At 37.1% G+C, this 25,444-nt stretch overlaps 2 protein-coding genes across 2 annotated transcripts; both read left to right on the forward strand.

The window, feature by feature from the left end:
- The first annotated feature begins 667 nt into the window (after nucleotides 1-667).
- Nucleotides 668-15,302, forward strand: ttc39c (tetratricopeptide repeat domain 39C). The gene is made up of 14 exons (XM_065245438.1): nucleotides 668-1,344; nucleotides 4,681-4,729; nucleotides 6,712-6,840; nucleotides 6,991-7,105; nucleotides 7,337-7,706; nucleotides 10,171-10,339; nucleotides 11,033-11,126; nucleotides 11,370-11,477; nucleotides 11,563-11,672; nucleotides 11,759-11,882; nucleotides 11,967-12,064; nucleotides 13,343-13,447; nucleotides 13,990-14,028; nucleotides 14,331-15,302. Exons 1-14 carry the CDS (start codon nucleotides 1,202-1,204, stop codon nucleotides 14,418-14,420), a joined length of 1,743 nt encoding a protein of 580 aa, XP_065101510.1. The 5' UTR covers nucleotides 668-1,201; the 3' UTR covers nucleotides 14,421-15,302.
- Nucleotides 15,303-19,057: 3,755 nt separating this feature from the next.
- Nucleotides 19,058-25,390, forward strand: LOC135727622 (uncharacterized). Its single transcript, XM_065245537.1, has 16 exons — nucleotides 19,058-19,182; nucleotides 19,269-19,366; nucleotides 19,480-19,635; nucleotides 19,721-19,780; nucleotides 19,863-19,965; nucleotides 20,060-20,118; nucleotides 20,416-20,516; nucleotides 20,594-20,671; nucleotides 22,741-22,794; nucleotides 22,895-22,929; nucleotides 23,624-23,741; nucleotides 24,475-24,559; nucleotides 24,637-24,752; nucleotides 24,836-25,003; nucleotides 25,069-25,158; nucleotides 25,242-25,390. Exons 1-16 carry the CDS (start codon nucleotides 19,064-19,066, stop codon nucleotides 25,365-25,367), a joined length of 1,566 nt encoding a protein of 521 aa, XP_065101609.1. The 5' UTR covers nucleotides 19,058-19,063; the 3' UTR covers nucleotides 25,368-25,390.
- The last annotated feature ends 54 nt before the right edge of the window (nucleotides 25,391-25,444 follow it).

Here is a 25,444-nt window from a genome sequence, read left to right on the forward strand (position 1 = left end):
CTTCAACCTCTCGATGTTCATGCCCTTGGGTGAATATAATTTTTATGGGGCATAAACAGACAACCACTACTCAGTGTTTGGCCAAGGGAAAAATGTTTAGATATTGCACCATTAGGCAAACAGAAAACAACAAAAAACGTAGTTATTTTTAATAGAAAATTGTTAATTAATAACATTGTATAATAATAATAACACTAATAAAATTTTGTTGTTGTTTTAATGTCTGTAAATTGTAATACTTATTATTGTATGGTTTTTAATTTAACTTAAATTAAATATTCAATATTTTCATTTAATTAAATTTTATTTATTTTGGAAATAAGCTCCAAATTATAATGTCCTTATAGTATCTAATTTAATTTTATATTTTTATTAAATCAATTTGATGTATTTTGGAAATATACCACTCTAAATTCTACATTTTTTAATATTTTATTTCAATTAGATTTTATTTATTTAAGGAATAACCCACTCCGATTTTTAATGTTTTTAATCATAAATTAATACTTTTAATTTAATTATTTTATGTTTAATCTATTATATTATACTGGACATATACAAGCCACTCCAAATTCTAATGTATTTAACAGTAATTGTATTTTATTTTATTTTAACAAGCCACTCCTTTTGAACGCACAGCCTTGTTTACTGGATTGTGCGTTATTTCAGGCAAGCAAAGGGTTAATGTGGCAATTTCCTGGTTGGGTGCAAAGGGTGTGCGACTGTCAAGAGGAAGCTGTGAGTGAGTCCTCATCCTTTTGAAAACCTCAGTCTATTAAATCATCTTTCATATCACAGCGGGTGAATGAGAGGCGGATACATCGCATGAAAGACGCCACTGCTCCGATGCGCCTTTAACATTGCGTAATGCACACACAGCCGGTTGACATTTCACAGCTCGCGGCGGCCTGATGGAGGCGAAGACCGCGGATCTAAAAACACTTTAGGGCTGCAGATTGGACGCGGAAGGGGTCGGATTTTATCCAGACGACGACATTTAATCGTGCGTTGGTGATGAAAATGTCAAGGCATTTGTATGGCACAGGCGCAGATGTTGGTTGTTGCGCCAGCGATTGTTTGATTTAGCGCGTGTGCTTAAACAAAACTTGACAAGCGATCTTCACTGCGGTGTTTTATGATTGTGATGGTTTGTTAAACGCAGTTAGTGGTTATTGTCGTGTGAAAACAGTAAAACGAGAAGATGGCAGGCCCAGATCATCCACAGCAGCAGCAGGTTGAAGAGAAAGCCGAACAGATAGATGACGCCGAACTGGCGTTTCAAGGCATCAATATGCTGCTCAACAATGGCTTCAAAGAAAGCGACGAGCTTTTTAAGAGATACAGGTGAGACTAATCTTTTCTTATTTCAAAATGTTATTTGTGCGTAACCGGTCCCTCGACTTTCTATTTTCACTTCATGAAAATGACGACAAACATTCTTGCTATCTTGCATTCCCCTTCTGCAATTTTGGTCTTTTCTGTCACATGCTTGTGCAGATTTGAAATCGATTTACGGAAGGAGGTTTTGTGTGTTTATTTACGGGCTGTCAGAGTTGTGCATGCATACGTGATACATGCAAAAGCGTGTTGCGATGATCCTATTTCCTATATTGGCACCTGGCGAGAAGCATCGCGTTACGTCACGTCGGCCCCAGCGTGCACGTGACACTATATGCAAGGTCGAGAGTGTGCACATGACGTCATAGAAGGGACACTGTGCATCCCTGCATCCTAATTTGCCTACTATTTGTACTAAATACAGTTGTCGAAATAAGATTTACTGTGTCCTATTTCTTTCAAAGCACACATGTCAGTTCTTTTCCAAAAAATAAACACTTAAACCCAGAAAATATAACCAAAGACTATTTCAAGTGCCGTTTTGTGCAAAAAACTATGTTGCATGTACGCGCCTGCGTCAAACTGACTGGAAAGGATTTACCGCGAGTTTTCAAAATCACGGTAATCAAACACGTTTGTAATGATAATTACATTTTTTAACGATATTACTAACCGCCAGGACATTTATCGTGGTTAATCGTGAAAACGGTAATCGTTCCTAATGTGAAGTTGATGCAAAGTGAACTTGTACAGACCATGTTCCTGCTGTCTCCACGACTTCACCCAAGCCCTTTTCTTTTTCCCCCCTTTAATTTTCTGTGAAAATCATTCCAAACACTATCATTAAAATTTCTTCCTGCTTATCGTCCACCATGCTTTTGCGACATCCCCTGTGTTCACATTCGAGACTCTGGTTGAAAATCTGTTCGTGTGTGGGTTGCTGGCTTTTGACACATCATGGCACACCACACACTATAGCAGGGGTCGGCAACAGGCGGCCCGCGGGCCAAAAGTGGCCCGCCAGTAATATTTTCTGGCCCGTCGGATTAATTTGAAATCCGTTTTTTTTTTTATCACACTTTTTTATTTTAAAATAACAGTTTACAAAAATGGCCCCGTGTATCATTCCTTCATTCGTTTTTCAAATCAAAACCAAAAAAAAAAGAAAGAAAAACGACTTGTTTTTCTATTATTTATTTCCTGAACTAAAATCAAACGACTTGTTTTCTGAATGTGCGCTCAGATCAAAAATAACAAAAATGAATGAAAACGGGTTCGGACAAATTTTAATTGAACACCTTAGCAGACATATACCAATGAAATAAATTTAAACAGATCAGGTACTAACAGATTACATTTTAATAAGGGTTTGAATAAGGGTTTGAATAGAAACCTTTCCGGTAAGTCTCATTCGCTTACAGTCCGACTTTTGAACTTTTTTCATTATTATTTATTCGCGTATAACACACTGACAAATAATATGTATTACCTGCTAAAAAAATATTTGCGTCGTGGACAAGTTGCCACCGGCTCGCAAGAATGTCCTGAAAAAAATGCGTATAATAGCTAGTTTAATCTTAACCGGCCGCTCTTTCTCGTTCTCTTTCTCTACCAGCGCATCCGCGATCATAACTGTCATTAGATTTTGAACATACTTCTAAAACACAATCAATCAAATAATTGCAGAGGTTTGACTTCATGAATCATTTGCAAATTTACCTCGTAAATCATGTCAATGCGTCACGCGTGAAGACGTTAAACTCCGTGACATTGCAAATTACTGAAAAGTAATTGCAGGCATTTAGAAACCACTACACAAAATATGATAAAATAAACTCTTTTACTGCAGTAATATTTTAACTATTACACTTTTAACGTAGGAATCTACTGTTCTGTTCTGTTACTTGAACTTGGGGCTCGAGCCCGACCTTAGGTTCCACAGCAAGTCAAGTTCGTTTACCGTTAATAATTAAGACTAAATGGGCAGGTAAATTCGTTAAAAATGAAAGTAATCCGCCAAAATATGGTTTTACATGTCTATTAAAATAAAGCCATTATTAATTTTCCTAACGCATAGTTCTTTGATCTTTACCTCCTTTTAAAAATAAATTTGGCAAAGGAGGATTTTCAGCAATTTGTTTGAACAGCAACTCTGCAACCAATGGTTTCGGTTTGAGTGAGAGGCTTTGTCCAATTTAATTTATTATTTATATTTCATTATTTTTTCTGTGACATTTTTTCTCTGCTAACAATACAATGTTAAAATAATATTTATATTGGCACGAACACAATTTTTGTATAACATTTATAATTGTTATAGGCTACTTCATCTCTCTTTTTTCGTTAGAGACATTGAATTTGAGATTCTGGGAACGAGATCTAACGTTAAGTTTTGCGGACCCGTCAGGTCGGGAAATAAAGCGGGTGAACACAGAGTGTATTTTAAGCGGTTTACTGAATAGAACCTTGTCGGAGCTGGACAAAAAGCGGAGACCTCCTTAAACCTTAGGTGTGTATGTGTGTGTCCCGGATAAATATTAATAAAAAAAGGAATACAGTTCAAAAGTCGGACTGTAAGAGTCTTTCATGAGAGCATAAATGCCTGTAATGTTACCACTAATAGTACTTGATCTGTTTAAAATGATTTCATTTATATATTATGCCTATAAAGGTGTTAAATAAAAAAATTGTCTAATCCAGTAATTAATTTTTTATCTGAGCACACAATCAGAAAACCCGTGGTGGTTAATTTTTTCATTTTTGTTTTTAATTAAAAAAACGATTGAACGAATGATACACAGACCCATAACCATGTTTTTAGCCATTTTTAATGCCGTCTTTCGTATTTTAAATAGGAAATAAAGACAATGTTTCTTGACAAAAGATCAGATAGCCTATACTAGGCTAATTCAAAATAAGACGTAAGTGTGCCAACAGCAGTTGGCCCGCCATCTACTGGCTAAAAAAAATATTGGCCCGCGGCCAAAGTTACTTGCCGACCCCTGCACTATAGGATCAAAACGGTAAAATCTAGGATGTTTTTATCCTCATGTATGTGATTTTGAAAATCTTGTAAGATGTAAAAAATCTTTTGGTGTGCACCTAGCATAATTTTTATTAATTTGTATGACCACAATCGCACATTTCTGAACAATTTGCCTTTGCTGAAGTGATGTTGGAGTTAAGGGTGGGTTTCGTCATTGTTTATTATGATAATTGTATGTTTTTGCACGATTCACTTCATACAAATTAGCCAACTCGTAAAATACGTACAAATTTTCGTGAGATCAGGCTGGGTCTCATGACTTAAAACTAATTTGTTGTTTTTAATTTTCTCCGCAGGACCCATAGTCCATTAATGAGCTTTGGGGCCAGTTTCGTCAGCTTCTTGGTAAGTAAATGACGTGACGTAGAAAAAAACGTACACGTTTTCTTTTGTGTTTTTTGAAAATTTCACACACACGCGACAACTGTGTCAGAAAGATCTGTATTTTCACTGATTCACAAAAACGTCTAAAATAGCTGTGCTGTACTTAATACTTTGTAAAGAAATTTTACATGACTGCACAAATACACTTTCCTATACAAATTGAAAAATACAAACAATCAAGACAGCAAAAGCATCGAGCAGTCTTGTTTAGATGGTCAATGAGGTAGGTTTTTTACTACAAGTGACCCTGGACTATGAAAAAATGTTGTAAACTCGGTTGGAGAAGTGTAATGAACTCAGTATCTTGAGTAGCACAAAGACAGTCCTGTAGGTTGCCTTTGTTGTTTTGGTTATACTGCCATATGCCAATAGTGTTTTTTTGTGATTGTTGCGGGCAAAAATCCTTGATCTTGCGGTACGTTTTCTTAAAAAATTCAATGAAATATGTGGGATATTTATGCAATTTTATGCGAGAACTCGCAAAAACGGTTTGCAGCTTTTCAATGATGTTCACGTCGCGTAATTACGTCACTTCATAACGTTCCCATGGCAACAGGGGACATGGCTGCACTTGTGTGAAGTAAGGGCAACATTTTTCAACTTTCTGCTTAGATAAATGTGACTTATTGTTATGAAAATGGGGGGATTATGAAATCATGCAAGCCCCGCATATTTTGCAGGTGGAAATCTGCAATTTATGCAGCGAAAGTGCGGCGTATTTGAAAAAATGAGGCCTCCGCATAAATATGCAGACTTTGGCTGATATGCATTGAATCATACGATCACATAATCACGTTTTTCTGGAGGGACTGTTTAACACATGCGCATGATGTCACCATTATTACAGATTCACATTTTCGTAGTTTACATGGAGACAAAAAGCGCTGTTTTCAAAAACTTGCATTTTAAAACCCGTCTTTAAACGGACCCCAAACATTGCTGTTGTGTAAACGAACAGCCAAAACTTAAAAACGTACCCAGTTTTGGTTGAAAATGTTACGTAAATGGCCCCTTATTTTGTACACACATCCAGCAAGACATGATAGCACTTTGTGAGTGTTTTAACATCGTAGGCACATCCTTATCAAATTAGACTAGTGAACAACATCAGCCCATCATGCATAGTCCATCTTTGTTATCATCATTATATGACATGGGCAGCACACGCTCTCATTCTTACTCCTCCTACAAACCACTTTGGCAATTATTAGATGAAGTGAGAGGCTAGGAAGTGAAAATGAGATGAAAGTAATGGATAAAGAGACAGAGAGTCTTCTTTAGAAACTTTGTACTAGTTCCTATTTTTGTAGTGTGCAGTCTGCATACTTTATGCAAACGTTTTGTTTGCATCGAATACCCAGACCTTCTACATTTGCCTTCGAATTTGTAGTATCCCCCAATGAAACGCACTAGACTTTTTACGTGTGGCTATAAATTGAAAGTGCAATATATAATTGTTTTTATTCCTGAGACTGTAACTTTGTGCCGCTTGCTGTGTTATATTGTTTGAAATGTTTCTGCCTGTCATCACTCACATAATGTTAAGAAAGAAAGATTACTGTATCCAGGCACTCTTACCTTAACTACTGTTAAGTATTAGACGAAGTGTAGCTCAAATGCGTTTGTCTAGCGTTGCGATTTATGAATTGACCATTGTTTGTTACAAACAATAGATGTGAAAGTTCATTCAGGTTTGAGCTTTCTATGTTGGATAAATACATCTATTCTCTTTTAGGATGAATTGGTATCTGTCCTTATGTTTTTGTATTGTGTATGTGGCTTTATGTGTTCTGTATTGTGTATGTGGATGTGTAAATGTATTGTATAGCACTATGTGAAGCGACCTTGAGCTATGAAAAGGTGCTATATACATAAAACAACTTCTTTAACTTCGGATTAAATCTATGATAAAACGAAAAAAATGTATATTTGTTTACTTATAGAATGCCATGATGACGTTCGAGGAAGAGAAAATGCAGATGGCCAGCGATGATCTGAGGACCACTGAAAAACTATGCGAGAGTGACAATGCCGGCGTCATCGAGACGATTCGTAACAAAATCAAGAAGAGCGTAAGTTTGTGCATTAATGTGTCTGCGGTAGAGCATAGATTATGGGTTCGTTTTCAAGGAAATGCAAAGAATTATAAAACATGTAGCCAAGTCATTTTGAATAAAAGTGTGCGAAAAAATGCATAAATACCAATTTTATCACCACGTCAGATGGACTCCCAGCGGTCAGGGGTGGAGGTTGTGGATCGACTTCAGAGGCAGATCATCGTGGCGGACTGCCAGGTCTATCTTGCCGTACTGTCCTTCGTCAAACAGGAGCTGTCTGGTATAATACACAAGATGATTGTTATATAATAATGATGATTCGTGAATTTTTTTATTATAAAGTATAAGATATGTTAGTTTAGTTTTCTTGCACCAAAAACGGTACTTCCTCAACCCCTTTCCGATTAAATAACGCTACTGTACGTTTAATGCTGGGTTCACGTTTTGAGGAAATCGCCTTAATTACAAAATAACGCACTGAAGTGTAATATGCTCTTTACTTTCTCCTTAGCGTACATCAAAGGAGGCTGGATCCTCCGTAAGGCCTGGAAAATGTACAACAAATGCTACAGCGACATCAGTCAGCTGCAAGAGGCCTGCCGTAGACGATCCTCCGACCAGGAGGGGGCGATGGCCTCCGATCAGGCCAACCACAACGCATCCCCTACGGAGAGCGGCGGCAGGGTAACGGAAGAGGTTTTGGACCGTCTGAAGGGTTCAGTGAGCTTCGGTTATGGGCTCTTTCACCTGTGTATTTCAATGGTACCACCACACCTGCTCAAGATCGTCAACCTGTTGGGTTTCCCTGGTGACCGTCACCAAGGTCTTGCCTCTTTGGCATATGCCAGTGAAAGCAGGGATATGAAAGCGCCACTTGCCACGTAAGTGTGGATGACTTTATTATGCATTTAAAATATTTGTACGTTATATTATCAGTGTAATGAGTGAAGCATTACTATTATTAGTGCCTTTTTATGTTCAGAATTCATATTTTCACTTGCATTGATGGGGAAATATGAATACTTCTCCTTGTGTGTGTGTCAGCATGCTGTCGTGCTATTAAACTGATTTCATGCTGAGGTTACATAATTAATGCAATCTGAAAGGTCACAGTTAGAGATAAAGGGCATTACGAAGAAGCAAATGCTGTAAAACTACAGATTCATAGATGAGTACAGACATTTTTAGATTAATTATTTTAATTATCACAATTCTGTTTGTATAATGTACGCTTGTTTTTGGTAGTTTATTGCCAGAAGAGGACAGATTGCAAAGAGCAGATCTATTAATAGAAATTCATTTAAGCATGCTTATTTCAGCATAGGCTAAAACTCTCAGACGGATGAATGGACGGATAGACAGACTGACGGACTGAATGACAGGTGCATGAATAGGGGGACAGACAGACAGGCAGATAGAGGGATAAACAGTTGGATTGACAGATGGATGGAAAAATGGATAGATGGATGGATGGATGGATGGATGGATGGATGTAGAAATGGATAGATAGACGAATGGATGAGGAATAGATAGACGGATGGATACACAGACAGATGGATTGATAGAGGGATGGATGACAGATAGAAAGACAGATGGATGGAGGGATGGATGACAGATAGAAAGACAGAGGGATAGATAGACAGATAGATGGATGGATGGATGGATGGATGGATGGAGGGTTAGATAGACAGATATATGGATGATGGGATAGCTAGACAGACGGATGGATAGATACAGACGAATAGAGCGATAGCAAGCTAGATAGATGAAGCAATAGCTAAACAGATGGATGGATGGATAGACAGACAGACGAATGGATGGATGGATGGGGGGAGGGCTAGATAGACGGATGGATGGAGGGATAGATAGACAGATGGATGGAGTGATAGACAAACGGATTGACAGACAGACAGATTGACAGAAGAAAAGAGGGAAAGAAGGACAGACAGATTGACAGACAGGTGGATTGAGGGATTGACAGACAGACCGACGGATTGACAACTGAGAGAGGGATAGACAGACGGATTGACGGATAGACAGACAGACGGATAGAGGGATAGACTGACGGACGGATCGACAGACAGACTGATAGAGGGATAGACAGATGAATTGACGGACTGTCTGTCAATCCGGGGGATAGATAGACAGACGAATGGATGGATGGAGTGATAGATAGACTGACAGATTGACAGACAGACAGACGAATTGACAGATAGAGGGATAGACCGACAGACAGACATACAAATTGACAGATAGAGGGATAGACAGACAGACAGACAGACGGATTGAGGGATAGACAGACGGATTGACAGATGGACGGATTGACAGACAGACTGATAGATGGATAGACAGACGGATTGACAGACAGACTGATAGAGGGATAGACAAACGAATTGACGGATTGTCTGTCAATCCGGAGGGATAGATAGACAGATGAATGGATGGGATGGAGTGATGGATAGACTGACGGATTGACAGACAGACAGAAGAATTGACAGATAGAGGGATTGACAGACAGACAGACGGATAGAGGGATAGACAGACGGATTGACAGATGGACGGATTGACAGAAAGACTGATAGATGGATAGACAGACGGATTGACAGACAGACTGATAGAGGGATAGACAGACGAATTGACGGATTGTCTGTCAATCCGGAGGGATAGATAGACAGATGAATGGATGGGATGGAGTGATGGATAGACTTCGTCAATCCGTCAGTCTATCCATCACTCCATCCATCCATTCGTCTGTCTATCTATCCCCCGGATTGACAGACAGTCCGTCAATTCATCTGTCTATCCCTCTATCAGTCTGTCTGTCGATCCGTCCGTCAGTCTATCCCTCTATCCGTCTGTCTGTCTATCCCTCTATCCGTCAATCCGTCTGTCTATCCCTCTCTCAGTTGTCAATCCGTCGGTCTGTCTGTCAATCCCTCAATCCACCTGTCTGTCAATCTGTCTGTCCTTCTTTCCCTCTTTTCTTCTGTCAATCTGTCTGTCTGTCAATCCGTTTGTCTATCACTCCATCCATCTGCCTATCTATCTATCCCTCCATCCGTCTATCTATCCCTCCCTTCATCCATCCATCCATTCGTCTGTCTGTCAATCCGTCATAGAGGGAAAGACGGATAGAGGGATTGATAGATAGACAGACGGACTAATTGACAGACAGACGAATAGAGGGATAGACATATAGACGGACAGACAGACAGATAGAGGGATAAACACACAGAATGTGAAATGCTCATTTGTAAGAGAGGCTAAATGTTAAGAGATGGATAGACAGATTAATGGTATATTGTTTTATTATTTATTTCTTTTACATGCTAATCTCTTTCTCAGTTTGGCCCTGTTGTGGTACCACACCGTGGTCCAGCCTTTCTTTGCACTGGACGGCTCAGACTCTCGTGCTGGGCTCCAGGAGGCCAAAGCCATCCTGCAGAAGAAAGCAATGGTTTACCCAAACTCTTCCCTCTTCATCTTCTTTAGAGGACGAGTGCAGAGATTAGAGGTTTGTGTTTAGACTATAGCAGATCAGAGATTTCATGACAGTTATTTGATGGGGAAATGATGGGAATAAAACAGGATGATTTGTGTTTCAGAATGGATTGCCACATCAAAATAATAATTGTAGAGTTATCGATACTATAATATTTCATTAATATGTAATCAACAATTTTTTTCTGAGGCTTTATTAAATGCATACAGTGCCAAAGCCAGCGATTAACATTAGACGTCTCAAATTATACATTGCCTTATTATGACTCACTGGGGATGAAATTATGACTCAAAAATTAACTCACCTTCCTCTATGTATATTATCCTTTATCAGACGAACACAATCAGAGTTATATTAGGAAATGTCCTGGCTGTTCCAAACGTAATAATGGCAGTAAATAGTGCTTCTGATTTGAAGCCCAGTAAAGTCCATCGATCCTTTACAGAAGTTATCCACATGGCCTTCTGAGGGCAGTCGATGTTTTAAAAATTTTTTTTTTTTACTTTTCAAATCAAAAGCACCATTTACTATCATTATGAAACTTGGAAAAGCCAGGACATTTTCTATTATAACTCGATTGTGTTCTTCTGAAGAAAAGAAAATCATATACACTGAGGATGGCTTGAGGGTGAGTAGATCATGGGGTACTTTTCATTTTTGGGTGAACCATCCCTTTAAGTGATTATGCCAATTTTTCTCTTTCAGTGCCAAATCAACAGTGCATTGGCGTCATTCCAGGATGCTTTGGAATTCGCCTCAGACCAAAGAGAGATTCAGCACGTGTGCTTGTACGAAATCGGTAAGACTACTGTATCTTAAAATCTAGATGTATTTGGGCGGGTACACATTGTACGAACTTTATGTACCCATTAGATTTTTTTGCTTGTCATACTTTACAATACAAATCCAATAAAAGAATGCGACGAAAAAAACGTTTACGATCTTTTACATTTTTCTCAAATGGTAAAATCGTGACCAATTCGTACTGTTTAAAGTGCTCTAATAAATATATAACCAAATTTGATTTATTATTTTATCGCAGGTTGGTGCAGCATGATCGAGATGAGCTTTGAAGACGCTTACAGGTCGTTCGAAAGACTGAAAAATGAATCCCGATGGTCGCAGTGTTATTACGCTTACCTCACTGGAGGTCTGAATGTATTCCTTGTTTTACACTCTTTTATTTTGTATGCATTTCTAAGTATAACGAAATGTTTGCCTTTCTCAAATAAAAGTATGTCAGGGGGCTTCTGGTGATCTCGAGGGAGCCAAAGCTGTCTTTCGAGACGTCCAGAAGTTGTTTAAACGCAAGAACAATCAGATCGAGCAGTTTGCACTGAAAAGAGTATGTTTTACTTCACAAAGCCCCCATTTTATATTTATATTTTCATTTTATAAACAATCATAAAACCCTTGGCTACCATTTGACAGGCAGAAAAACTGAGAAAGGTCCCCCTCACACGAGAGCTCTGCATTCTGGGTGTTGTGGAGGTTCTGTACTTATGGAAAGCTCTTCCAAACTGCTCTTCCTCCAAACTCCAGCTTATGAACCAAGGTAGGTACCATGATAAATAACATAAAAAGCTAGTCAGCCTTTGAGATTTGTCAATCAATATTTTGCTTCTTATTTACTTTTTAGTGCTACAAGGACTGGATGACCAGTCAAGTCTTGGCTTGAAAAATCTGCTGCTTGGTGCTATTCAAAAATGTCTTGGAAATATTAAAGATGCTGTTCAGGTTTGTTCATAGTGTTGTGTTGGTTGAATGTCTATTGAGTATCTGTTGAGGTCATCTGTTGCTATACATGAATATCAGCTGATGTCACTCACTTGTCTTTCGCCATTTTGAGTACCTGAAGTGGTCGCAAAAGAAGTGTTTAGAGTTTACTAAAAAGAAGGTTTTTAACAACTGACTTTGGTTGATTTGGAGTCCGCTCGCTGCCATCTTCCCAGTCAAGATGTATCGATCTCCGAATGCAACGTAAGGAGGGTGGAGAGTAAAGATGTATAGCTCCTAAAGCATAGTTCCATAAAAATGCACGGATAATTTGTTGTTTTGTCGCAAATGAAAAACAATATTGACCTTCTAGTTGAAAAACAAGCCTCATATGAGATTCATTCATTCGCATTCGGAAAGCGATTATTTAAGTCTGGCAGAGATGACGAGCGGACACCATAACAGCTAAAGTCAGCTAAACCTTTCTTTTTAGTAAACTCTATGTACACAAACAATGTTCTCAATGCTCGCGTTCATGTGTAGAGATCCAGGTGATACTTCGAGCAAAGTTTCATGTTGTGTCACGCTGCTTATGTTGTAAAATAATGGTAGTTCGGTAGCAGCGGACAGCGGCTGGAAGAACGCATCAGGGATCGAGTAGGCATCACACCCTAACCAAGATATATTTTTTTTAAAGTAGCGTTTCTTTTCATGACAGTCGATGTGCGACATGTTATCTTCGTAGCCTTTTACTCTATCCGTAATAATCATAGACAGTAAAAGATAAGAAATCTGTAAATCGTAGCAAGCAATGATGCTAATCGTACAATGCTAATGCTTGTCAGTAGCCTACTGGTACTCCGTAGGTCCTCAAGATGGCGGCATGACGTAAAAGGTCACATGACTGATTTCCATCTATAAAAACCATAAAGGTGCCATGTGTAGATTTTAGCGGCATCAAGCGGTGAGATTTCAAATTGCAACCAACGAGTTGGTCCACCACTCACCCCTCTCTTTCGAAACGCATAGAGAAGCTACGGTAGCCACCACAGGCAAACATGTCGTCATCTGAGACAACAGTAATGAAATGCGCTCTGTAGAGCAGTTTGCCCATTTAGGGCTACTTTAGAAACATGCCGGCACAAAATATGTAGCATTTCTGTCAATTGATCTTCCTAAAATTTACACACTGCACCTTTTAAAGGTACAGTAACAAAAACAGTCGTTTAAATTCAATGTACCAGAGTAGGTCCCATTTAAAGATCGTTTTTTATACTATTTTTGTTTGTTTGTTCATAGTCGTTCCAGCTGGCAGCACATGATGAGTACGGTCGTCTGAACAATAGCTACGTTCAGCCATATTCCTGCTATGAGCTGGGCTGTGTGTTACTGGCTAAGCCTGAGGTAAATAAAACATTTAAAATTCTCCTTATTCAAATTTTTCAGTACTTCACTGGATTAGATAAATCCGCTTTAAAAAAATGTAATATTTGCCATTGACATAAGTTTTATTTTTAAAATCCCATTCCCAGGGATTAACACAGAAGTAGTGGACTTGATTTAAAATATTGAAGTACACAAACGTTGCTCGCTTTATGAACAAATTTATTTACAATAAGTTATTAATCTAATGAATCCAAGAATTTTTCAGTATAGCTCAAGTACTGTATAATATTTGTTAGTTACATTTACATTTACGCATTTGGCAGAAGCTTTTATCCAAAGTGTCTTTTTTGTACAAATAACGCAATGCTATTAATATGCAATTAATGAATATTTTACCACTGATCTAATTATATTATATTAAATATATATATATTACGTAAAAATTTAATAATTACTAAATTATTTTTAAAAAAATTATTAAACTAAATTAGAGATTATAATAATGTTGTACTTTTGTTTCTTATACACTGTAATAATTTTCGGATTTCTTTTCTTGCAAGACTCTGAGTAAAGGAAGGTCATTACTGCTACAGGCCAAGGTAAGACTAAAGTTACCATAAATCACCAAAATCTTATCCCGGACAGGGATTAGACTAGTCCTAGACTAAAATAAATGCAAGAGCTGTCCAAACTGAAAACAACTTGCACTGACATATCTTAAAATACATCAGTGCCCTTTGTTTTGCCTCAAAATGCATTTTAGTAAGGCATGTTTGTTAAAACTAGTTATATTTCCTAATTAAACTAAGGCCTAGTACTGTCTTAAGCTAATCCCTGTCCGGGAAACCACCCCATAATGTTCCAAAAACGTTCACTTGGACGACTTTGCATTTACTTGCAGGAAAACTACACCGGGTACGACTTCGAGAACAGACTGCACGTGCGTATCCACTCTGCCCTCGCCTCCATAAAGGAAGTGGTCCCCCACTGACCCCGTCCCAACCAAAAAAAAGTGCACCTTGACCACTCCTGCCCAGCACTTTTAAAACAAAAAGCCATTCGAAGTAGTCGTGCTTTGGAAGGAAAAACAAAGGTTATCTGACTTCAGAGGATCAATTTTACGATTTTTCTTTTCAACTTAGTGTAGTATCAAAACTGGTTCACAAATAATTGTCCATGTAGCTATTGGTCTCAATCATCTTATTTTTTTTTGCATTCACACATAGACTCACTTTACATTTTGGATGCGTTATGTGTGAGCGGGAAACTTGGATGGTGTGCATTGAAAAATCTGGATGGACAGTAATCCAAATCTCACAATGAATCACGTTGATAATGTGTCCTTTACTATAGCTTGCCCTACATTACTAAGTACATTAGCATGGACTAGACTTTAACATAAGAGCATTTACACAAAATTATCTTGCTTAACCATTTATCTTAATGAGATATTATCTAAAGTTATACATGTGCCAGATCATGATCGTATTCACCACAGCAATGTCTAGTATAGTGGTCGACCGATAATAGATTTTATCCAGTATCCAGGAAGCATGTTGACCGATATATTACAGTTTATGATAGCAAATAAGAAACTATATTAGATTAACACTTTTTTTACTAATTTGTATTCAGATTCACATAAAACACTGTCAGTTGGTCAAGCGGTCAGTTATCGGTTCCACCGATATTCTTAAATAGCCAAATGTCAGCACATAAATCGGTCTGGCCGATGATATCAGTCTATCTCTTGACCAGTCAAGGAATATTGCAGTCATTGCATTGAAACTTTTGATTGTATGTATGTATTAATTACGAACTGTATGTTGCTATGACCATATAACACTACACCACATATCTTTTTTTGTAATTTACACTTAATGTTAACAAAGTTGTATGTTAAGTTAGCATTAACGTTAGCATCTACTTTGCTATACCTTTTGTTATGATGTCCCCTGCTTGTCGGCAATTTGTGACAACAGGATATATTCTCTGAAGAGAGAAACCATGCATAACTACCTACCGGTTTTCCTCTAGGTCAGAGGAACTAATTTTTCTTGTTTTTGACAAGTATCTTGTATTTGTTTTGTGCCGGATGTTCTGTAACAATGTTGTCGGCCTAAGTTTATTATTTGTAGGCTTTTAACAGCGCATCAGTATCACCTTTTGATAATTTTGCCTCTGAATAACTTGAACTTGTTTTAGTTGGTGTATATATTGTGAAATTGTTGTGAAACTTGAACTTCCTTATTTTCTTGGTCCCTTAGATGTCAAATATCTGCCCGGTCAGGGCTTCATTAACTTATACAGTAATTCTTTATTAACAAGACCCTTTAGGCTCTCAGTAACATCTGCCAAGTCAAGAGGCTTGATTTAAATACTCAAAACTTGTTTTCACTGTGAAACATGTCAATATATTGGATGTTCAGGGTATGAAAACCTTGTGAGGACAATACAATTAGGACTTGAATAATAAAATGACTAAACTTACCGTGAAACTGTTCTCGATTTCTGTTTGTATTCGTTGAGTTTTGATTGTTAATGCTAGACTTTGCACTCAAATGCTTAACGATTGAGCAATTTTAGCCCTTTTGTAGTTTTTAGTGTTTAAATGTATTACATTTTAAGTAAAATATCTTTGGAACGCGTGCAGTCGTCGTTCAACCAGCTACCTGGGTCGTTGACGCTCTAGTCTACGTTTTACGTCGTGCACGTGCTTGGTGACTGCGCTGAATGACTGCTTCATTCGTGACGTAATGCAGGTAAGTTATCTAGAGCAGAGGTCCCCAACCACCGGGTCGCGACCCAGTACTGGGTCGTGGACAAGTTGCCACCGGGTCGCAAGAACGTCCCGAAAAAATGTGTATAATAGCCACGTAATAGCTTAATCTGGTATTTTGTACTGTAAGAGCCGACTTCAAATAACATCAATCATTTCCACTTTTGAACAGAGCCGCTCTCTCTCTTTTTCTCCGCCTCTCTCTCTCTACCAGCGCATCAGCGATCACATTGCTGTCATTAGAGTTTGAGCATACAGTACTTCTAAAACACAATCGATCAAAGAATTGCGGAGGTATGAATTTATGAATCTTTGCAAATGTACATCGCAATGATGTACATATGCGGAGACGTTAAAATGTGTGACAGCGCAAATGACTGAAAAGTAATTATTTTATTCTTCTTTAAAACAACTTCAGAATTATCCATCGATCGTAGCACCATGATCAAAATAAACTATTAGGCTAATAATATTTTAACGGCTACACTTTTAACGTAGGTTTGAAAGGAACCTAAACTTGTCAATCATCATTAATCATGGTAAACGTGAGTCTCCGTGCCTCTGCGCCCATGCAGCCGCAATTCTTCTGGCATCTCTCCTCCTTCACTGCATTTTTCTTCTCTTCTTTTACTTGGAATTGGGTCTCGAGCCCGACCAAGATTCGAGCTGCCTTCGAGAACAGCAAGCCAAGTTCGTTTAGGTTCCATTAATTATTAAGACTAAATGGGCAGGCAAACTAGTAAAAACAATGAAAGTAAAAAACAATCCACCAAAATATGGTTTTACACATCTATAGAAAATATACTAGTCTAAATAAAGCAATTATTACTTTTCCTAATGCATGGTTGTTATCTTTACTTCCGTTTAAACGTAAATTTCGAAAAGGAGGATTTTCAGCACGTTTGAACAGCAACTCATCGCGCCCCCCCCAATCTCACCCCCCGGTCCGCGAATTTTTTTTAAAGCTGAAACCGGTCCTTGGTGAAAAAAAGGTTGGGGACCCCTGATCTAGAGAGTCCGTAAAAATAGACACTAAACATGAATAGACAAGATCAGTGAAGTTTATTACCTAATTTAGTTAGATATTATCAAGCAAAAATAAGCAGTTAATTTAAGTTATTCTGCTTTACATAATAGCTATTGAACTATCAAACTTTCCGGTTCTGTATTGTACATAGCCAAACCAGTGGGTTATTTCTGGCTTTTTATTTATACCACCCTAGCCTAATATAGTATCTTAAATAAATCTTTACCAGCTGGCTTAGGTGCGAAAAAAGAAATAAAGAAAAACATATGTGCAACAAAATACATCTCTGTGTAACAAAAATATGTAAAAAACATTTAACAAATGTGTAACAAAAATAAGTAAAAAACATTTAAATCCAATGAAACACGTTTTTATTCATAAATTCTGATTGGATGAGCTGTGCTTAAAACCATTTGAAAATAATTCAACTTGCATTTATGAATGATTGCCCCGCCTAAAACATTTTTTTAATTGATATAAACGTAAATGGTTATTGGCCAAAACAAGGAATTTATTGTTTGCTTTTTTAAACTATTACTGTTAGAAAAAATTTCATTTTCAGTTTCTTAAACTAAAAATTGGGTCGGTGCGTAGTGGGCGCTTAGCATCTATCAACAATAAGACGGAAGTAGGCCTACCTTATATGGTGCGATATACTGTCCATGGTGCTGAAGTAAAAGTCGTTTTAGCACATTATTAAAGTTTCAGATTTCATACAGTAAAACCAAAATAATGATAAAAGCAAAGTTTACATAACAATTTTCCTCCACCAAACCGTTTCTTTTCTTCTTCTTTTTTTCTCAGAAATGCAAAAATTATACAGGGGGTTATACAACTCGCAACAAGTGGAAAGCAAAATAAACATAAAATTGTAAATAATAAAAAAAAAAGAAAAAAATGCCAGTGGTAAGTTACAACAATCTAAAGTAACAAATATCATGGGTCTTTCTTCCTTTTTTGTTTTTGATTTTGTCTACCATATTGTTTAATTTCTTTTATAAAATGTTCATAATTTGGCTTAGCTTTCGTCCATTTTTTCATATGAATGTGATATTTTCCAAGTAAAATCAAAAGTTGTACAAGGAAGCACATCTTATTATTAGAATCAACAACCACACCGTTTCTTTCATATTCGGTGGATTCCTCGTTACGTCTGTGTTGTAGCCACGCCCCTCATTATCATAATGATTCAAAAACGACAAATGAATTAATTTGTAATTTATCTGTGAGTAATTCAAACTGACATAAACACGAATAAAGGAGGGAATTTACAACAGCAAAAATGCTGTTTATAATTTGTACATTATCTAAGATCGTTTGTACGTTTTTATTATTACAAGCTTGATATGTTTAAAAAATGCATGACGCTATTACTGTATTCATTTGAAGAAGCTGTCGACGCATTCGGTTGTCTCTTCTCTTAAGACGAGTTTTTTATTAGCTATCACTTGGATTTAAGTTTTTGGTCACTTTTAGCACTTTATCCCTGTCGAGGGCCAGGGGATAAAGAGAGCGTGAAACATCAAGACTGATTGGAGATCGGCACAGGTAAATTTGAATCAATGCATGTTTAATATGTTGACTTGTGGAACATTTCATCTTCTAAAAACATTAACTGACTTTTTCATGCTTAAATATTTGTCCTAAATATGCTTATTTATTATTGTGTAATTATATAACCTCATATTAAATTTAGACATTTTTATTATAAATGCATCCCTGTTGAAATGTTACAAAACATAATTGAAGTCATATTTAAATGTATAACCTTCATATAATAATTTTCATCCTATCTATAATATCTTATGTGTGTTATGCATTTACAGAGATGTTAAGGCGCAGCTCCAGGTTGATGTCAAGTGGATACTACCTTACAGAAGATGATCCAGCCCATACTGGTTCTAATGGATTGGTTTGTAGGATCTCATATAGAGAAACTCCACCCAGGTGTGGACTCTGAAACCTAAAAGTCTTCTGCATTCATGTACCATGATCATTATATCTTCATTTTCATATATATATTTATTTAAAAGGAGATCACATAAAGGTCATGGTGCAACCCCCACATCAACATCCAACAGTGGGAATAAATTACTGACTGATTATTCAAATGATGGCGTATATAATAGAGGTCAGTGCTGATAATACATTACAGTTTTTATTAGACTACAAGCATGCTGGTCTTACAGCATGTTAATTTCAGACCATTTTCTTCTTTATAACATGCTGTTTTTACCATCTCAGGTCTAGGCATGAAGTCGAACTTTAAAGTGGCTGGCCCAAAGACAGAAACATTCGAGACAGACAGCACCGATTTGCCTTTTTCCCAGAACAACATTCAGGGATTTGCACCTGTGTATCATTTAACTGATGAACAACCTCAATCATCCACCTTTAATGGTATGTGTGTGTGTTCATACATTAAAGAAAGTACATATATTTATTCCTAGTTACACATTTAAAAATCTTGCTTACTTGTCTCCAGATTCAGCCCATTACATTGAAAATCCAAAGTTAGCCTTCATGGATGTTTTACACTCTCCAGGTAATAAATGTATCAGTTTTTAATATCGCCCTCTCTAGTAAAACATTTGTTTTATTCATGCATGAATTTTTTTTTGGGACAGATGTGGTTTTAGCCTTATTCTGTTGTTGGTTGGAGAAGGCCTGGCACACATTAAACCAGAACATGTCAAGAATGCAGGCGTCTTATGATTTTCAGCTCAGCAGGTAAACATGTCGATTTATTTTTTATGGATTTCGGCATAAATATGTTTTGGGATCATTTACTCTCTTTTACAACCTATATACATTTTTTTAATAGATGCAGTGCAGGTTTGAGGAAAGCTGTTATGTTCTCTCTCATCATATGTTTGTTTTATGGTGAGTCGAGTCTTCACTATGGTTTACATTTACACATTTGGAAAATGCTTTTTTTTTCTAAATGACTTATAGTGCATTACAAGGGATACAGTTTGTAATTGTGTGTCATGACAGTGCTAACACAATACTTTAGCACTAGCTATACAGAAGTGATATTGGTCTCATAATGCATAATTCAATAATAATTTATCAATGCATGTTATTATAAAGGTTTGTCTTTATAATCTTTTATCAATATTTTATCATATGTGGTGGTTGATGTATAAATGTCATACTCTAATCACTCTTTTGCTCCAGGTCTTTGGTACATCCTTCCATTCGCTTCCCCATTTCATTGGCGTCACGCAGAAATTCTTCCACCATGTAAAACAAACAAAAGCAGGCCTACATCAGACAATGTAAGGAATATTCATATACATAAACTAAAGCAAACTGCAGAGGAAACCTTTTTTTGAAGACTCTCTCTGTTTTACAGGGCCACTTGCCTTATGAAATCCTGGCAAAGATGAAGAATGACATCACTAGCATGCGTGAAAGAGAGGCCAACATGATGGTGAGGAGATGGATGGATGGATGGATGGATGGATGGATGGACGACGAAGGATGGATGGACGGACGACAAAGGATGGACAGATGGACGGCTAGACAGACAGACAGACAGTTGATGGATGGATGACAGACAAACAGATAGATAGGTTAATAGACAGATAGATATACAGACAGACGGATAGATAGATAGATAGATAGATATATGGATATATGGATGGATGGATGGATGGAGAGATGGATAGACGGAGAGATGGATAGACAGAGAGATGGATAGACGGAGAGATGGATAGACGGACGGACAGACGGATAGATAGACAGATAGATGATAGACAGATAGACAGATAGACAACAGACAGACAGACAGATGGATGATAGACAGATAGATGTCAGACAGACAGACAGACAGACAGACAGATGAATGATAGACAGATAGATGATAAATAGATGACAGACAGACAGACGAACAGACAGATAATAGACAGACAGATGATAGATAGATAGACAGACAGACAGACAGGCAGACAGACAGACAGATGAATGATAGACAGATAGATGATAAATAGATGACAGACAGACAGACACAGACAGACGAACAGACAGATGATAGACAAAGAGATGATAGATAGATAGATAGATAGATAGATAGATAGATAGATAGATAGATAGACAGACAGACAGACAGACAGACAGACAGACAGACAGACAGACAGACAGACAGACAGACAGACAGACAGACAGACAGACAGACAGACAGACAGACAGACAGACAGACAGACAGATAGATGATAGATAGATGACAGATAGATGACAGACAGACAGAGACAGATAGAAGGTAGACAGATAGATGATAAATAGATGACAGACAGACAGACAGACACACACAGACAGATGATAGACAGACAGATGATAGATAGATAGACAGACAGACAGACAGATGATAGATAGATAGATGACAGATAGACAGAGATAGATGACAGACAGACAGACACAGACAGACGAACAGACAGATGATAGACAAAGAGATGATAGATAGATAGATAGATAGACAGACAGACAGACAGACAGACAGACAGACAGACAGACAGACAGATGACAGATAGATGACAGACAGACAGACACACACAGACAGATGATAGACAGACAGATGATAGATAGATAGACAGACAGACAGACAGATGATAGATAGATAGATGACAGATAGACAGAGACAGATAGAAGATAGACAGATAGATGAAAGACAGACAGACAGAGAATACATAGATAACAGACAGACACAGACAAACAGACAGATAGACGTTAGACAGAAAGATAGACAGAGTTTTAACTGATAGATGGATAGATAGACAGACAAACAGATGAATGATAGACAGATAGATGATAGATAGATGACAGACAGACAGACGATAAACAGATAGATGAAAGACAGACAAACAGACGATATATCTAACAGACAGACAGACACTGACACAAACAGATAGGTGATAAACAGATAGATAGACGGATGGAAGGACAGGCAGAGTTTTAACTAATAGATGTAAAGATAGACAGAGAAACAGACGATAAACAGACAGACAGATGATAGACAGACAGATAAATAAATGATAGATAGATGACAAACAGACAGATAGAATGTTTTTCTGCGAATCGGTGGCGGCCAGTGACTTCTTTTTTCAAGGGCACGCGATGCAATGACGAAGTTTGTCACAACATATATGTAGCCCGTCATGTGTGTGGTTCGTAATTTCAAAATATGTGTTCTGCGCGTAGAGTGAACCTGTGTGCATCAGGTGTTTTGTCAAAATAAGTGCCTGCTTTAGACGCGTCTAAAGGGTTTCTGATAAAAGAGACGCTCGCGTTTGCCAGATACATAATATCATGCGTAATCAGAGTTTACTGTTACTGTTTGTAAATATTTTGAAAACACGAGCAACACACGTGACTCTCCGAACACATATTTACAATTTGCGCCCCTCGGAAAAGCAGTCACGAGCCACCACTGCTGTGAATAGAAATACTGTAGGCTTAAGTATCTGTAGACGTCTTTATGGGTTTGAACCTCTCTTTCTGTAACAGAAGGAAATCACAAGGCTTCAACTTGAGAATATAAAACAGAACCTGAAATTAGAGGTGAGAGAATCTCATACGTAAAATAAATCTGTTATTAAAAACTAGGTTTTTACAAGTTACTCGATTCATCTATATGACCTGTGTGTGTTTCATCCTGTAGATGTTTCAAAAGGATGTGACAATGCAAGAAATTAAGTGAGTTTTTTATTATTCTGTTTAATAATACATGGTGGTCATATTTTTTATTTGTTGAGACAAACATTTATTGCATTTTATTATGTTTCGTTGTTACGTTGCTATCAAAAATGAAATCTACAGTACTGTGCAAAGGTTTAAGGCCACCACCACCAGACTTCTTGTTTTAGAAGTTTTAATGGCCATCCATATTTATTTTTCAATCCATTTTATTAAAATACAAAACAGAAAATACAGGAAATATGTACAAAAAATAAATAAATAAATTTTTAAGAATAAATGTCTTCTTTAGGCATCGTCGGTGTTTAGTGTGACCTCTCTTGGCACTAAACACATCTTGAGTGGTTTTTTTATTAGCAAAAATAAGTAAAAAGACACATTTCTTTAAAATTAGAAATTAGGATTTAATTTGATTTAGATTTAAGAGATCCTGCATTTTTCTGCTATTGCTCAAGTGGAAGGGGTGTTTACCCTAAAAAACTTGACACATCAGTTTACATTCTTATACAGTTTTTAATACTACATACACATTTCCTGTATTTTCTGGATGTATTGTATTAAAGAGACTGAGAAATAATTATATATGATCACTATAACATTGCAAAAACAACAAATCTAATTCTGGCATGGTGGCCTGACTTTTGCACAGTTACACAGTACTGTATATTAAATGTTCTCCGTTTCTTTTACTCAGTCTCGAATCGGAGTACCAGCAGCAGATCTCCAACCTAAGATCAGATGTTATAAACATCAGAGAAACGTCCAACGCCCTCAAGCAGAAACTCGATATACAAAATCTTCTGAACACCAAAGTAGATGTTCACATGTTTCTGTTGCTCAAAACACACATATATTCACATTTACAAACCAATGTACCCATATATCAGCCTATAATCGGTATTGGCAGATAAGACATCCGCAGATTGTTTAAAAACAGTCGTTTATCGGGGCAGATTATATCCTGTTTAATCAAAGCGTTAAATAAAAAGGAATAAAAAAACAATCGGTATCTGTAAATGTCATTCTACACTGCAAAACATTATTTTCAAGAAAACATTTTCTTAGTATTTTTGTCTTGTTTTCAGTAAAAATATAAAAAAATTCTTAAATTAAGATGCTTTTTCTTGATAAGCAAAACGACCCAAGAAAATAAGTCTAGTTTTTAGACCAAAAATATCAAATTTTAGTGAATTTGTGCTTAAAAAAAGCAAAAAAACTGCAAATGGGGTAGGCAAAAAAAAAATCGTGAAAATTTTTCTTAAACACTAAATTCAAGAAAAATTTGCTTAGCCCATTGGCAGATTTTTTTGCTTGTTTTATGCACAAAATCACTTAAATTCGATATTTTTGGTCTAAAAACTAGACTTATTTTCTTGGGTCGTTTTGCTTATCAAGAAAATACATCTTAATTTAAGAATTTTTTGATATTTTTACTGAAAACAAGACAAAAATACTAAGAATTTTTTTCTTGAAAATCATTTTTTGCAGTGTACTCTTGTATTAAAGATTTAAATTAATTCCTCTTTTTTCCTGAACATAATATAGGATGTGACGGACATCGTTCAAAGCACTTTGAGTTTGTACAAATCTGATGGCACTGGCATGGCAGACTATGCTCTCGAATCCTCAGGTATTTTTTCTTGTGTCGCCAACTTCACATTTACTAGATTTCAGTTCATTTAAAACTGATCAGTATATGTTCCTTAGGTGGTAGCATTATGTCAACCCAATGCTCGGAAACATATCAGGTGAAGTCTCCGCAATTCAGCTTGTTCAGCATACCGCTGTGGTATTATTCTGAAAGCCCACGAACCGTCATACAGGTGTCACACAAACACAAAAACATCCAGGTATATTTACACCAGCCTCAGTTTTTGGGAATAACAGTGTTTTGCTTTTGTTGCAGCCGGAGGTGCATCCCGGAAAATGCTGGGCGTTCCGTGGCTCAAAGGGTTTCCTGACGATATCTCTGTCCTATCCGATCAGGATCACCCACGTTACCCTCGAACACATTTCTAGGACTCTTTCGCCAACTGGGAAAATAGACAGCGCTCCCAAAGACTTTGTTGTTTATGTGAGTTCACATATAATTTACATTTATTATATTATGAAAATGATCTCATTCGCTTGCATCTTTAGGGTTTGTCCACTCAGTGTGATGGAGGACAACTGTTGGGGAGCTTCACGTACAACCAGGATGAAGATCCTATACAAACCTTCAAAATACCAGTATGTCATAAAATTGAGAACCTTGATTTGTGATGAAACTAGCATTTATATTACCTAGAGTGACTTTTATTTTGCTTTTGAAGGAGTCTACACAAGTTTACAGCATGGTGGAACTGAGGATCCTGAGTAACTGGGGTCACCCTGAATACACCTGCATCTATCGCTTTAGGGTACACGGAGTCCCCTTAGTGACCAATGGGTCAGAGTGATGCTGATAACAAATAAAAATGTGGAAGCATGAATTTTCTAGTTGTGTTGATAATTTTACAAGATTTAAATATTTAGC

The sequence above is a fragment of the Paramisgurnus dabryanus genome, chromosome 24 (genome assembly GCF_030506205.2).
Source record: "Paramisgurnus dabryanus chromosome 24, PD_genome_1.1, whole genome shotgun sequence".
Taxonomy (NCBI): Eukaryota; Metazoa; Chordata; class Actinopteri; order Cypriniformes; family Cobitidae; genus Paramisgurnus; species Paramisgurnus dabryanus.